This window comes from Peromyscus maniculatus, chromosome 6 (genome assembly GCF_049852395.1).
Source record: "Peromyscus maniculatus bairdii isolate BWxNUB_F1_BW_parent chromosome 6, HU_Pman_BW_mat_3.1, whole genome shotgun sequence".
Lineage (NCBI taxonomy): Eukaryota > Metazoa > Chordata > Mammalia > Rodentia > Cricetidae > Peromyscus > Peromyscus maniculatus.
Genome location: NC_134857.1, coordinates 88,969,995 through 88,986,306, shown reverse-complemented (window position 1 = coordinate 88,986,306; position 16,312 = coordinate 88,969,995). Strand labels below are relative to the sequence as shown.

The window sequence follows — 16,312 nt, the reverse complement described above, 5'->3', positions numbered from 1 at the left end:
TGTTTTGTTTTATTTTTTCGAGACAGGGTTTCTCTGTAGCTTTGGAGCTGGTCCTGGAACTCACTCTGTCACCCAGGCTGGCCTCGAACTCGCAGAGATCCACCTGCCTCTGCCTCCCGAGTGCTGGGATTAAAGGCGTGCGCCGCTACCGCCCCACGATTCTTTGAGAGTTTATACATTGGCCTGGATTATGTGGGTTCTTGGGAACTAAACTTAGATCCTCATGCTTGAGCTCCAAACACTTGGCTGATTAAGTCATCTCCCCAGACCCCCCGCCTGCCTTTTGACTCTGCTGCCAACCCAGGCCATCTGTGAGCAGCACCCTTGGCAGCTCAGCCGGGAGGAATGCCCTGGCAGGAAGATGGCTAGGGTAGGATGCCCCCACTGCCACTGGGTCACCGAGTCTTGTCCCTGCGGTGTTTCCGCCGGCCATCTGTCCTCTCTAGTCTGCCATTGCAGGTGTTATTTCTAGCCCAAAGCTAAGTGTCTGCTTGCTACAGCTTTCAAGCCTCTCTCAGTCAGAAAAGAACCAGTGTTGTCCAGTGGTTAGCGTCACCTTAGAGTTAGAGACATGTCTCTGTCATTGTCAGAGTCCTTGGGCACCAAGCGCTTCTGCTGGGGAGATGGGGGCAGACAAGAGCATGCGACACTGTTACATTTCTCTTTGATGTCTCCTCCCCACCCCATTCTCATCAGCACACCACAGGGTTTCCACATCTCTGTGAAAACTGGGACTCTCAGCTCCCGGAGCTTCGAGACTCCGAACGTCGAGAGTGTCTGTCTCCCTAGAATGTGGAAGACCTGACATGTTCCATGTCACCAGTATTGCCAGAGTTTAAATATTCTAACTGTAAAGGACCAGAACGTCTGCAAACAAAACATTATTTCAGCACTTAATACTTTTTGCACAGTTGCAACAAGAATGCTTTAAGAATTTGCTAAGAGCTGTCGGGTAAGCCTCAGGGAGTCCCGCTCCGGGGGGCACAGCTAGTAGGACCACGTGATGTGTGTCATGTTGTCTCCCACTGCTCATTCTTGGTGTAAACACTTAGTTCAGTTAGTCAACTCAATGATAATTGGATACATTTTTTCCCCTGAAACAATTGGAGCCTTCTCTCTTGAATGTAGACTTGCAGGTTTCCATGGGAAAGCCTCTGTAACAGAATAACTCTGAGGCTGGGCATGTTCTCCAGGATTGATGGCATACACCATTTGAAATTTAATTTTTAAAACATCTAGCTTAGAGTGGTCTTGAATTTGCAATCCTTTTGCCTCAGCTTCCTGAGGGTTGGGATTCCAGGTTTGTGCTCCCACACCCAGTCAAAACATACCCCCCCTTTTTAATTTATAGCTCAGGGCTGGTGAGTTGGCCCAGTACAGGTCCTTCAGCCAAACCTGAGGACCCGAGTTCAATCCCCGAGCTACACACGGTAGTAGGAAAAGACTGACTCCTGAAAGTTGTCCTCTGACCTCTAACACACATGCACACTGAGTCACACACATAAGTTAATCACTTAATGTAATTTTTAAAAACTTGTAATTATTAGTTTTACACATACCACAATTTACCATCTTAGCCATTTTAATATATTTATTTGTGTGCATGGGTGTTTTACCTGCATGCGTGTCTATGCACCCCTTGTATGCCTGATGCCTGGAGAGACCAGAGCAAGGGATCTGATCCTCTAGAACTGAAGTTACAGATGGTTGTAAGCTGCATGTGGGTGCTGGGGATCAAACCCAGGTCCTGCGGGTGAGCAGCCAGTGCTCTTATCTGCCAAGTCATTTCTCCAGCCCCCATCTTAGCCCTTTGTAAATGTTCTGCTCACTAGCTTGGAGGATGCTCATACTGTCATACCGTCATCTGCAGTTTTCAGGAACACAATCCCTCCTTCTCTGTCCAGTCCCCAGGAACCACAGTTCTGCTCTCTCTCTGACTGCTCGGGTTCCGAATACACGTGAACACATACGGTATTCTTCGCTTTCTGACTCGGTTCTTTCCCTTGGTGTAATTGTTTTACTCTGTGCCATGGCCAGGCTGAACTGGGAAGAAGGGCTTCTGGACAGCAGCCTACTTCGCTGTCTTGTCCCCTTCACTGTTCCAGCCCCTGTCAGGTTTCTACTCAATGACTAAGTGTGGTGTTGTGTTCCCCCAAATATTGTGCATGCTAATAAACTTATCTGGGGTCAGAGACAAAGCAGCCTAAATATTAAACATGAGGATAGGCAGTAGTAGTACACGCCTTTAATCCTAGCATTCCAGAGGCAGAAATCCATGTGTTCAAGGATATAGCCAGGCATGGTGACTCACGCCTTTAATCCCAGGAAGCAAGCCTTTAATCCCAGGGAGTGGTGGTAGAAAGCAGAAAGGTATATAAGGCATGAGGACCAGAAACTAGAAGCATTTGGCTGGTTCAGATTTTAGGCTTCTAACAACAATTCAGCTGAGACCCATTGAGATGAGGACTCAAAGGCCTCCAGTCTGAGGAAACAAGACCAGTTGAGGATCCTGTGAGGTGAGGTAGCTGTGGCTTGTTCTGTCTCTCTGATCTTCCAGCTTCACCCCAATACCTGGCTCACAGGTTTGATTTTATTAATACGATTCTCTAAGATTCCTGCTACAACTAAGTGTCCGCATTCCCTGCGTCTCATCTCTCATTTACCCTAGGAGAGTATCCAATGGCCTAGCATGGGCCATATGCTGTCCCGCGGCAGGAGAGCCGCTTCATTCAACAGTCCCACCAAGGCGGTCCACCTAGTGCCCAGTCCTCCTAAAGGGACCACTGTTTCCAGCGGAGGTGTTTTGTCTGCATGTATCAGTAAGCATCACATGTATGTGGTGCCCATTGAGGTCAAAAGAGGGTTTTCGGTCTAGAACTGAAGTTTACAGATGGTGGTGAGCTGCCATGTGTGTGCTAGAATCAAACCCAGGTCCTCTGGAAGAGCAGCCCATGTTCTTAACCACTGAGCCACCTCACCAGGCCCACACCAGCTTTTTTTCTTAAGATTAAAAAAGGTTGATTACCAGGCAGTGGTGGCACGCACCTTTAATACAAGTACTGGGGAGGCAGAGTCAGGCAGATCTCTGAGTGTGAGGCCAGTGTGATGACCAAATGCTTGGCCTACATCAATCATCTTGATTGAATTCGCCTAGTCCACATGAGAAAAAAAAATACACTCCCTCTCTTGATGGTTAGACCCCACACTAAGGCACCCCACAACCTCAACTCCCGTGTCCCTGTTTTTCCATGAGGTAACTGAGGCTTGGAGAAACTGAGCACTCTGAAACAGTAGTGGGGTATCAGGATTACCTCTTACTTAAGGCACCCCAAAGAAGCCAGAGCACTTATGGGCCTCCTGCTACCTGCATTGTGGACCGTATCTTTATGTCATCAGCTTCTCGGGGTATACCTTCCCTATCTCCCACAGTGAATGCCAACCAAACAGCCCGAAAGGATGCCAACTGTAGATCACCAACAATCTCTAAAATTTAGTGTGTTGACCTGATAATCATTTTAAAAGGGGAGAGAAAAGAATAAGACACATTATTTGAAAGAAAAAGAGGAAGATGAAAGGGATAGGTTCCTGATTTTGTTTGTTTGCATCAGCCTTGTGCAGCTCAGGCTGGCCTCAAACTCCCTATGTAGCTGAGGATGACCTTGAACTTATGTTCCTTCTCTGTCTGCATCCCAAGTGTTTTGGAATCACAGACTTGTACCACCACACCATACAGTACATGCGGTACTGGAGATGGATCCCAGAGCAAACACTGTTACCAACTGAGTGGCATCTCTAGCTCAGGAAGGACAGATTTCCATTCAGATACCATCCTGACCTGCTGATATTTTCTTCCATAAGTGCGTTTAATACCTGGATAACAAGGACTAAAAATATTATGTGAGTGAATTCTTTTTTTTTCGGGGGGTGGGGCATTTCAAGACAGGGTTTCTCTGTGTAGCTTTGGAGTCTGTCCTGGAACTCACTCTGTAGACCAGGCTGGCCTTGAACTCACAGAGATCACCTGCCTCTGCCTCCCTCTGCTGGGATCAAAGGTGTGCGCCACCACCACCGCCAGTCAAGTGAATGAATTACAAAGCTACCAACAGATAGTTCAATGTCAGGCAACCTGAACTCCAGCGAGAAGGTTCTCCTCTGTCCTTTCCTGAGGGCCCAGGAGCATGACTTGGTTGGGTGGTGGGGAATGGGGCGTGGATTAATTAAAAGTCCCCACCCTCATTTCTAAATTCTTTTATTACTTCTCTAGGAACAGGAAATAACCAATTTCTGTTGTGTAGACACTGAAGTTTGGATGTGTGTCGTATACCTATGTGTGGAGGGAGGGAGAAGTTACGTGCTGGCCAGATTACTGAGTGTGTGTGTGTGTGTGTGTGTGTGTGTGTGTCTGTCTGTCTGTCTGTCTGTCTGTCTGTCTGTCCTTTGCTAATCTGTGTAGTATGCCAACTGTACACTTTCAAAAGCAGATGATTGGGTAATTGAGATACTGTCGATTCGATAGTGAGTTGTGTCAAATTAATGGAATCAAGAAATGTCTAGGACATGGGGTGGAGGGATGGTTCAGTGGTTAAGAGCTCCTGCTGCTCTTACCTGGGGGCCTGGGTTCGATTCCCAGCCCCCACATGACTGCAGTCACAGGGGAACTATCTATCATCTTCGCCTCACCTCTTCAGCACAGGCATGCACGTGGTGCACACACATACAGGCAGGCAAAAACATTCATACACATAACATTGAAAAACCCTGGAAAGAGATGCCTAGGACATTCGTGAGGCACACCGTCGAGTGGTGCGTCTGTGAAGAAACATCTAGAGACGGTTGACGGAAGGGAATACCCACACGGAAGGTGACTGGCATCAGCACGTGGGCCGGGGTCCTTGTCTGAATAAGGAGGGGAAAGGAGAAGCCCGGGTGAGGGACGGCATTCCCTGTTCTCTGCCTTCCGGTCCACCGGCATGGGGGGCGGGGAGGGGGGGGGAGCAGTCTAGCGTTCCTACTGCCGAGTCATCCCCACACAGACGGACCATGTAACCTCGGAACACAAACCGAAATCGACTCCGGCTCCTTAAGCTGCTCTTCGCCAGCTCTTTGGCCATAGCAATGAGAAAAGTCACTCAGATCCTTGAGGAACTGATATCGTCACAGGACAGTGAGCGGAACTGAGGAACCGCGCCAGGTCCCACTGCTCTAACTGTGCCTAAGCTCGTCTCCCACCGTGTGATCTTAAAGCCCGGCGGAGTGTGCAAACCGCTGCAGCAGGGCTGGCAACTTGGGGTGCTGTGACTCTCCCCAAGTGGCGTGAAGAAAATTAACACATAGTAAAAGGGAAATTTTCAAAGGCTCAGAACTTCCGCTCTCCCAGAAAATCTCTCTGCCTCATAGCACCTGGTGGCAGCAGATGAAAGCCAGTGAGAAGGAATGGATTTGGCCCGTGTGCCTTCAAAAGGCCAAATGCAATTGGAGTGAATTAAAATAATCTGCTTGAGTAGATTAGCTATGTTAACACCAATTCTCAAGCCTCAGGAGCGAACCTCACTTGGCCGCCGGCAGATGACTGATAGCATCATACTTAACTTCTAGACTTGACTGTGAAATTTGGCCCAGTGTGAATTTTGTGTTTGGCCGGGCCTATAAAAGTGGGAGAGGATTCCTGCTGGCATGCTCTGAGTTCTAGCTCAGTGACTTACAGGTTGTGTGACCTTGGACACGCTAGCCATTTCATCCCGTGGACAGCCAACTTTACAATGGAGAAAACAGCTTCTGCCCTGTTTGCCTCCTAGGGAGCTGTGAGGCTCAAATGAGGTGGGCGTTGGAAACTCCGAAAGCTCCACAAATGGCCAGGGCCATCGGGTTCACGGCTAGAGTCCCTTCTGCCTCCTTACCAGATCTCTACTGAATATGCCTACTGTGGATTTTACTTAACCCCTGTTCTTACAACAAGACCCTTTGAAAGCATCATTTTTAGGACTGAACTCACGACACATTTAGTTGGCCTACTCATCCCCCAGCGACAGGATATTTATCTCTGAGACAAGGAAACAACTCAAACCATGAGGAAAAGGAGAACCAGAGAGATAGTAACCCTGGGAACAAAATAATCCCCATCCTGATGGTCTTTGGTGAAACTGACATTTAAATCCAAAGCCATAAATTCTGATAAAACATTAAACTTCAGAAGACGGGTGTGGTGGTGCACATCTGTAATTCTCAACATTTGAGGGTGAAGGCAAGAAGACCTGGGAATTCATGGATATCCTTGACTATGTAGAGAATCCAAGGCTAGGGTCGGTCACCGGATGGCTCTCAGTAAAAGCACCTGCTGCCAAGCCTGACAACCTGAGTTCAATCCCCGGGACCCTGTGCTGCATAGTGTCAACTTGACACACGCTAAAGTCCTCGGAGAGGAGGGAACCTCAATTAAGAAAAGGCCTCCATAAGATCAGGCTGTAAACACACCTGTAAGGCATTTTCTTGATTAGTGACTGAGGAGAGGGTTCAGTCCATTACGAGTGGGGCCACCCCTGGGCTGGTGGTCCTGGGTTCTATAAGAAAGCAGGCTGAACAAACCGTGGGGAACAAATCAGTAAGCAGCACCCTCCATGGCCTCTGCATCAACTCCTGCCTCCAGGTTCCTGCCCTGTTTGGGTTCCTGTCCTGACTTCCTTCGATCATGAACAGTGATGTGGAAGTGTAAGCCAAATAAACCCCTTCCTCCCCACGCTGCTTGGGTCACAGTGTGTTATCACACCAATAGTAACCCTAACTAGCTATGGCGGGAGACTAGAACTTGAGTTTTCCGAGTTGTCCTCTGGCCTCCACGTGTACACCACAGCACCTGCACCCACTCACACATAAACACACACGGCAAATCAGTGTAATTTTTAAAAAGGGAGTTCAGGGCTCATGGGTCAGCAGTTAAGAGCTCTTACTGCTCTTTTGGAGGACCCAGGTTCAATTGCCAGACTCACAACCATCTGTAAGTCCAGTTCCGGAGGACCTGATGCCTTCTGGACCCTGTGGGTATGAGGCATGTGCGTGGTGAACAGACAGACAAGCAGAGCTCTCATACACAAAAATAAAAAATACACACAGTTCCAAACTCAACCTGGGCTGTGTGAGACCCTGTCACAAACAAACAAACAAACAAACAAACAAACAAACAAACCAAACATTAAGGCCACAATTTGCTGATCTTCCATTCTGCATCTTCTTCCAGAAGGTGAAAATGTCAAGTTCAGGTTGCCGCCCAAGTCACACTGGTCCAGCTTGGACTTTGTGCTGGGCTGACAAAATGTATTTGGCAAATATTTACAAGGGAGGAAAAGGAAAACATAGTCTACAATAGTTCTTTCTTCCCACTAAGTTTCCAGAGTCCCAGAATTGGAAACACTGTGCTCACCATGTTTCAGCAAATCTGAGATCCTGCTGCTTCTGAGAAGACACACCGTTTTTTAAGCCTAGCACATGAGAAAAAGTTGCAGTCAGTTCTTCTGGCACAGTGCTTCTTTATACTCAGCACTTTGATCTTATAGTTGTTAAGTGGAAAGGTTATGCGTCTTAGGATAGCTAACACAGACTATGCTTTTTACCAAAGTAAACTTTGATAGGCTAGCTCAGCAGACTTCAGCCTGTCCGGTGGTCAGCCTCAGCTCCTGGCGATCATGCGTGCTGTAGGGTCCTGCTTTTGTGTGGCTGGAAGGGGGACATTCATCCTGCTTTGCTTATAGATACCGTAACAATACGAGATAAGCGTGGACCGTGAAACACTCGGCAGAACCAAGGGGATCAGGACTGTGAAACACTTCTCTGAACAAAAGCCATCTGTTCGCGGTTTGATGGGCGGCCTGAAGGCCTAGAAATGCTGAGGTGCTTGCCACATCAGCTGTGTCGCCTTGCCCGAGTAGTGCTTCCTGGTGTTTCGCTACATGCTTGATTTGCAGGCGATGCTACCGGTATCAGGCTTTATTCCAGGGGAAGCAGCTGGACAGCGAGTGGCCTAGCACCGGGAAATGCGGACAGGTGTGCGGGAAGACAGCACCTCCCCTGCTGGCCTAAAGATGACGTTTCTATGATGCGATGGCAGTTTTCAGAGTCCTTTTGTGCAGAAGGAGAGCTGGGAATAAAACTCTGTGTGACAATCGCGCGTGTGTGTGTGTGTGTGTGTGTGTGTGTGTGTGTGTGTGCGCGCGTGCGTGCGTGCGTGCGCCAGCCTTTCCATTTAGAATGTCCTTGTTCTTGAATTCTACTGTTTGGCCAAGAAAAACTCTTTAGTTGCTGTTGTTGTTTGTTTTGGGTTTGGGGACAGCCTTGGACTTGTAATCCTCAAACTGAGAGCTCTGAGCGTGCGGCACAAGCACTCTACCAGCTGAGCTGCGTGGCGACCCTTAGTCTATCCTCAGTCACCCCATTCCTCGCCTCCACGGGACATCATGCGTGCACAACAGCAAAGAGAATCACATACATGCACCAATGCACTTCTGAGGGGCTGGGCCACAGCCAGGTCGGGAGAAATGATTGAAATTAATGTAGTTCTCTTAGGGGCCTTGGAATCTTTGGGTGCCAGGGTCCTCGGGCCGTCACTGTCACGAAGGGTGCCAGTAGCCCTCGTGCTGGGCAGGAGGCTGTCCCTGCTTCGTCACTGACGATGGACCCTCTGCCTTCCGCTCTTTCCCTTGCAGTCCGAGTACCATTACGAGTACACAGCGTGCGACAGCACCGGTTCCAGGTGGAGGGTCGCCGTGCCGCACACCCCAGGCCTGTGCACCAGCCTCCCCGACCCCGTCAAGGGCACCGAGTGCTGTAAGCAGCCTTCCTGTCCCAGGGGCTCCCTGATACTTAGGCCTGACCTCGAACCCAAGCCTCTAGCCACACGAAGCCAGGCTCTTCCTGCCGGGATAGACGCCAGATCTTTCCTCCAGTTGGTTCCACCCCCAAGCCTTCTGGAATGTGGTGCAGAAATCTTATTAAGCCACGTGTAGTGGCAAAGGCCTTTAAGTCTAGTTCTTGGGAGGTAGAGGCAGGTGGGTCCCTGTGAGTTAGAGGCCAGCCTGGTCTACAGAGCGAGCTTAGGACAGCCAGGGCCTTGGAGAGAGACCTTGTCTCAAAAACCTAAAAACAAAAGCAAACAAACAAAAGAAATGTTATTTAATAGATTTAAACCGAGTATCTGAATTTGCTTTTATTTTTTAATTCAGATCCAACGAGTACAATATAAACAATTCTAGATGTCTGCCACTCAGTGCGCCTTTTTTCTTTTCTTCCTGTCTGTGCATTTCTCTGTGATTTGCACCTACCTGCCTCAGCAGTCTGGAGGCAATACTGTACAAAAAAGGAAGCTGAAGAAAATGAACTTACGCAGGTCCAGGCTCTTTAAATGCACTGATCATCAGTTCAGGGAGCAGGACTCTTGTAATGTGACCCGAAGGGCAGTGGCTGTGGCTCCCACCCGCCTCTATGACTCAACCTTTACAGCTTTCTATCCCCCCTGTGCCCTGTTCTTGTAGGAATGCAAAGGGAATAACAATAAATATCCGGACTAGAGTGGAGGGATCATTGAAAGAGTTCAAAGGAGATTAAAATCAGACATTCAAATTCCAACCTCAGTTTAGCACAGTGTCTGGTCCGCCCTCCCTTTCCCTCCCTTCCTCCCTCCCTCCCCCCTCTCTTCTCCCTCCCTCCCTCCCTTTCTTCCTTCTTTCTTTCCACGGGTCTCATATAAATGAGGCTGGCCTTGAACTCCCACCTTCTCTTGCCAAGTGGTAGGATTACTGGCAAGTCACCACCTTGTCTGACTTTATAATCCTTTCTTCTTTTTGAAAATATCAGCTTTATTGAGACACAACTACTTTTGCTAGGTTGTTTTATTTTTCTCAATTGAGAAAGGATTCCTGTGTAGCCTTGGCTGGCCTAGACCTTGCTATATGGACAAGGCTGATCTTGAACTTACAACAATTCCTCCTCTGCCTCCAAAGATGCCACTTCTTACAGACTGTAAATCCCACCCCTTGTTAGCAAATTTCAGGGATGCTAAAATCTTTGCTAAACTCTTTTTTGTGGTTGTTTTTTGTTTTGTTTTGTTTTTATGGGTTTGTTTGCTTTTTGAGACAGGGTTTCTCTGGCTGTCCTAGAACTCAGAGATCCACCTACTTCTGCCTCCTGAGTGCTGGGATTAAAGGCGTGTGCCACCTCTGCCCAGCTGTTCCCAGCAACTCTTAACCATTCACGTTTTGGGGGCATTTAGAGACTGAAAAGAAAGTTCTCTCTGCAGTCTCCATGGCAACCACAGATCTGCCTTTTGTCTCTATGACTTTGCTCTTGTGGCCATTCCATATAAATATCATCACACAAGACATTCCTTAGCCCTAAATTTTAGTGGTCCAGACCCCTAGATCCTGACCCCGAAGTCCTGGCTTTAGATTGCCTCCAACCCCATCACCCCTCCAGAGACCACAGTGACCTCAGCACCCCTCCCCTGTCCCTGCCCTGCTTTCCAGCTTTCTCTTGCAATGCCGGAGAGTTTTTGGATATGAAGGACCAGTCCTGCAAGCCCTGCGCAGAGGGCCGCTACTCCCTTGGCACGGGCATCCGGTTTGATGAGTGGGATGAGCTGCCTCATGGTTTTGCCAGCCTCTCGGCCAACTTGGAAGTCGACGACAGCATCTCTGCGTCCACGGAGAACTGCACTTCGTGAGTCTGGGAGCCAGCGCACAAGCCTCCTGGGGAAGGGGCCTCGGGGCCTCCTGGGCACTGTTCTGTGATGCTCCTGAGGCAGGTGGGAGGAGGACACCACGCTCCCTGGAGGTGGGGGGTGGGAGTGTTGGCTCCTGGCCGTGAGTGCTCCCATCTTAGTTTCCTAGCTCAAAATTGATGAGACTACTGGTACTCAGCCACAGTCCCAAACCAAGCTTTCTATTGCTCTGCACTGCCCCCTTCAAATCACATGATTATGTGACAGGTAGTGTTGGGCTCCAGGGAAGAAAACATCAGGATAGACTGTTACACAAAGCAATTCTGACAATAAGTATGAGAGGGGAAAAAATATTCTTTTATACTAAAGCAAGCAAATGGACTAAAAGGACCAAAGAATTGCGTTACACTTGGATTTCTCATTTCCAAGTTTATTTTTGTGCTGCTGGAGGTTGAACCTGGGGCCTCACCCCATGCCAGCTCTGACGTCTGCCTATCCTGAAATCTCTCAGAAGGACCAGTGTTGGAACCACACGGTGGACATTTAATCATCCAATTATATTTTACTTGTTTGTTTTTATTGAGAAAAGATCTCTCTACAGCCCTAGCTGGCCTGGAACTCATTATGTAGACCAGGCTGGCCTAGAAACTTACCATGATCCACCTGCCTCTGCCCCCCTCCCAAGTGCTGGGATTAAAGGTGTGTGCCACCATGCCCAGCCAATCATCCAATTTTAATATTACTTTAGAGTTCAAGTCTACATGTCACAATAACTGGGGGTAGGGACAGATATTGAACTAGAGAAGATGCAAGTGAGAAATGGAGGGACTATGGGTTAAAACAGCCTGGCCCCCATCCTGTGTGAACTCTAATATCAAATGTCATTTGATGTGGGACGAGATACAGATTATCAGTCTATCCACCCCATCACTTCTCAACCCAGGAGGAGGAAGGGTCCCACCTCTCTCTGGGGACTGCAGTGAGAGGGTAGAAATCAGTATCTCTCACTGTGGCAGGATGTGTGTAGATTGATAACAGCCTGCATTTTCAAGGCACAGACCATCATGGCGCCTGGATCTTAAGGCATCCAGAAATGTCTTTAGGAGTGAGAGAGGATTTCTCTTCTGTAGAAATGGCCACCTGGAGAGATTTCAAAAGTCAGTAATTGAGCTGATGCTACAAACACAGCTCTTTGGCTTTCCTGCGTGCAGTCTCACTTACTTCCCACTTAGCTGGACCAGCCTCCCCCCCACTCCCCCTGCCTGATCCACCTTGCAACCTCCCAGCTGTTCCTGTGCTTCCCCTCCCTGCCTCCTCCAGGCCGCGTCCACCCAGCAGCCAGAATGACGAATACACGTCCAAACACAATAGTTTCCTGCTCAGAACTCTGGGTTCTGAGGCCACCCATTGCTCTTGGGATAAGATCCAGTAACTTTCCACAGCTCTGTTCTCTGCCCGTTTTGCCTGCATCTCTTGAACATCTTCCTTGCTGTGGCCACACCAGCTGCCAGGATACTTTCCGCCTGGAACCTTTGAGTAGCTTTTCTGTGGGCCTTTTCCTAGTTGTCTTACTTGGCTCTTATGTCCCAGAGTAAAGGTCACTTCCTCAATGACACCACCCCTGAACCAGGAAACTCCTAAAACAGACTCTGGTGTCAACTTGTCATTCTTGTTACCATGCTTAGCATGGTGTTCCTATGTGATTAATTGTATTAGTTAAATTTCTGTTCCCTCAACTAGGAACAGAATTCAAGCCCTAAGCAGGAGAGCACAGAATGTGTTTTGGTCTTTGCTGTGTCTCCAGCATCTAACATATCATTTGCCACAAAACTGACACAGAACTAATCACAGGGAAGAGGACAGACAAAATGAACAGTCTCCATGTCTGTCAGGACTTCCAGAGTTATCCATGGCCTGGGCGTAGGTCACAGGACAAAGGCATTGATAACAGTCTGCCATCAGACACTGAGGTCTCGAGAGGGAATCGGAGTAGAGAAGTGTTCTAGTTCGATTTCTGTTGCTGTGATAAAATACCCTGACAAACAGCAACTTGTGTGGGGCCGATGGTGTGTGGGACACATGTTTATTTCTACTCACAACTCCAGGTTACCGTCTGTCACTGAGAAGCAAGGCGATAGGAACTTGAGACAGCTAATCTTATCATATTCACAGTTGAGAGCAGAGAGAAACAAACACAGACAAGCTTGCTTGCTTATGCTTAGCTGGCTTTCTGCACTCTTACACAGTGCAGGGTCCACTGCCTAGGGAATAGTGCAGCTCACGACGGTCTGCTCCTTCTACATTAATAAACAATCATCCCCCATAGACACGCCCTCGGATCAACCTGATCTGGATACTTCCTAATGAAGACTCACTTCCTGGAAGCTGGAGAGATGGCTCAATGGTTAAAAGCACTTGACATTCTTACAAAGGACCTATGTTCAGTCCCTAGCACCCACGTGATAGCTCACAACTGTCTGTGACCCCGTGAACCTGTGCCCTCTTCTGACTTCCATGGGCACTGCACACATGGTATGCTTACATATGCAGGCAAAACCCTCACACGCATACAACTTTTAAAAAAGTCTTCTCCGGGTGATTCTGTATTATGTTTGTCAAGTTGACTCTTGAAACTAACCAGCACAGCATGGGATATGGTATTGGGTATTAGTGGATGAGAAAGAACAGCAGGCCAAATACTGTAACGTGAACAAGCCCACAGCTGTCTGGCCCATGGCTAGTCTAACCTCAATTTCCTCCTCTTAAAAAAAAAATGATAAAGCTGGGTGTGGTGGCACACACCTTTAATCACGGGTCTCTAGAGGCAGAGGCCAGTGGCTCTGTGAGTTCAAGGGCTGACTGGTTTCCACAGTGAGTGCCAGGCAAACAGGGTACTCTGTGAGACTATCTTAAAAACAAACAATGGTGCTAAAAATAGTACTCTTCTGTTGTTGTTGTTTTTGTTTTTGAAGACAAGATTTCTCTGTGTAGTCCAGGCTGGCCTTGAACTCAGAGATCTACCTGCCTTTGCCTCCCAAGTTCTGAGATTAAAGGCATGCACCAACCAGGTCCAGCTAATAGTACTATTCTTAAAGGATGTAGTAATGATTAAATAAGAGTGTACATGTAGAAGTTAGAGCCAGGTATGGTTGTTTGAATAGGAATGGCCCACATAGACTCATGTGTTTGAATACTTGGCCCATAGGGAGTGGCACTATTAGGAGGTGTGGCCTTGTTGGAGTAGGTGTGTTCTTGTTGGAGGGAGTGTGTCACTGTGGGGGGAGGGACTTTGAGGTCTTACATACTGAAGCTATGCCCAGTGTGGGACACAGTCTCCTTCTGCTGCCTGTGGATCAAGATGTAGAGCTCTCAGCTCCTCCTCTAGCACCATGCTGACATTCTTCTTGCCGTGATGAGAATGGACTAAACCTTTGGAACAGTTCAATGTTTTCATTTGTAAGGGTTGCCATGGTCATGGTGTCTCTTCACAGCAATAGACACCTTAACTCAGACACCAGGTGTTCTGACATATACCTCTGAACCCAGCACTTGGGGCGTTGGGGTGGGAGGATAGAGTTTCATGCTGGGGCTGCATAGAGTGGCCCGGTCTTAAAATGAAGGTGAGCTGGAGAGATGGTTCAGTAGTTAAGAGCACTGGCTGCTCTTCAGAGGACTGGGTTAGAGTCACAGTGCCCACCTGGTGGCTCACAACCATCTGTAGCTCTAGTTCTAGGGAATCCAATGCCCTCTCTGACCTCTGCAGGCATGAGGCATGCATGTAGTGCACAGACATACACTAAGGCAAAACACCCATACACATAAAATAAAATAAAAAAAAAAATAAAATGAATACATCTAAAGGAATTTTAAGAAGACAGCAAACGCTTAGAATATGTGGCTTAGTGGTAGGACATGCCAGCACAGTCAAGGCCTTGGATCCAATTCCAGATCCCCAGCACTGATCAAGGGATTGAGGAGAGGGATCTAGAGTGATGGCTCTGGCGTTAGAAATCAATCAAGGGCTGGGGATTTAGCACAGTGGTAGAGCGCTTGCCTAGCAAGCACAAGGCCCTGGGTTTGGTCCTCAGCTCTGGAAAAAAAAAAATCAATCAAATGTTGGTATTACTGACTATGAAGTGCCTTCACAGGGACAACACCAGCAAACACTAAAACTGTGATGCATTTTGCAAATGTAACCCACTTACGGCATCCTTTTTAATTATTCATCAAACTTCAAGAGTTATTTATAGCTGATACTGTGGAGTATGTTAGCATTAAATGTCTCTTTCAACACTGTTAAGTTAGCTGGGTCGTTTTTGGAAGAATTTGATTGGTTTCCATTTTGATTATAATACTGACTGTTGCTGAGCAGTTGTACACGTCTTTATCGCAGCGCTCAGGAGGCAGAGGCAGGCAGATCTCTGAGTTCAAGGCCAGCCTGGTCTACAGAGTGAGTTCCAGGACAGCCAAGGCTACACAGAGAAACCCTGTCTCAAAAACAAACAAACAAACAAACAAAAACAAAAACAAAACAAATGACAGCTGATTGTAAGACTATGTGGGTTGGGCAGACATGGGGAAACACTATGTAGTAGCTTAAGATTCTCTTAAATTGTGAAGCAGCTGGGAGTCTTGGGCAAAACAGAAACTGCAGAATTGTCTCATTTGCCCTTTTCTCCTATTGTTTGTTTGATCCCCTGAGGTCCCTGGGTGCCAGGGCCCAGAGCTGGAGACTGAAGGATACATTATTATGCGAGACAAGGTTGGTTTCTGTCCTCTCAGAATCCACAGGCTAGCCAGGAAGACAGGTAGATGAAGAATTAAAGTATGGCTGGAAGAGGACACCAGATTGCAAGAAAGCTTCAGAAAATATGCGCAGCTTCACCAGCAATCAAGGAAGTAAGATTTAAAGCCCAACTCGACACTAAATTCCCTACCACGTCATAAGGCGACATAAAGTCTTTACCTCCAAGTTTGTAGAGGATGCGGAGCGACAGGGAGCCTCTGGCATTGCCAGCCTGTGTAAACTGATGCACTGTTTGGGGAACAAGGTGCCAGTAGCGGGCAAGGTGGCAGTAAGGCTGGTAGTCTGCACCCTATGAGCCAGCAACTGCCCCCAGCACTCCGATCAGACGTGTCTAAGAACACAGAAACAAGAGTGTTTACAGAAGAATGTGAACAGAAGTAAAAAACAACAACAAAAAAACAAAAACAAACAAAAAAACCTAGAAGCACTCTAAATGTCCAGCCGTAGTAAATAGAGGTGGTAAGTAAGTAAATAGATATATAAATAAATAACAAATAAATAAATAAATAAATAAATAAATAAATGAAGTAGAATAAAGACTATTCGACAGCAGATAAAAGGAAGGGCTAGGAGTGTATGGCTCCAAGAAAGAGCACATATATAGCATAGATCAGACCCTGGGTCACACACACACACACACACACACACACACACACACACACACACCACAGAAAGAAGAGCTGTATGCATGAGTTTGGATGAATCCCACACCATTACATACAAACCTCCCCCCCCCCACTAAGTTTTGGAAAATAAAGTATGATACCATTTTCATGGCATTTAAAAACATGCCAAACACCACA

General features: G+C 47.6%; 1 protein-coding gene across 1 annotated transcript in view; it reads left to right on the top strand.

Moving 5' to 3' along the window:
• The window catches only part of Elapor1 (endosome-lysosome associated apoptosis and autophagy regulator 1), an 85,409-nt gene that overhangs the window by 30,518 nt on the left and 38,579 nt on the right, over window positions 1-16,312 (top strand). Inside the window, exons 2-3 of the mRNA XM_006979466.4 lie at window positions 8,694-8,814; window positions 10,509-10,701. Coding sequence (XP_006979528.1) covers window positions 8,694-8,814; window positions 10,509-10,701 — 314 coding nt within the window. The remainder of the gene's footprint in view (window positions 1-8,693; window positions 8,815-10,508; window positions 10,702-16,312) is intronic.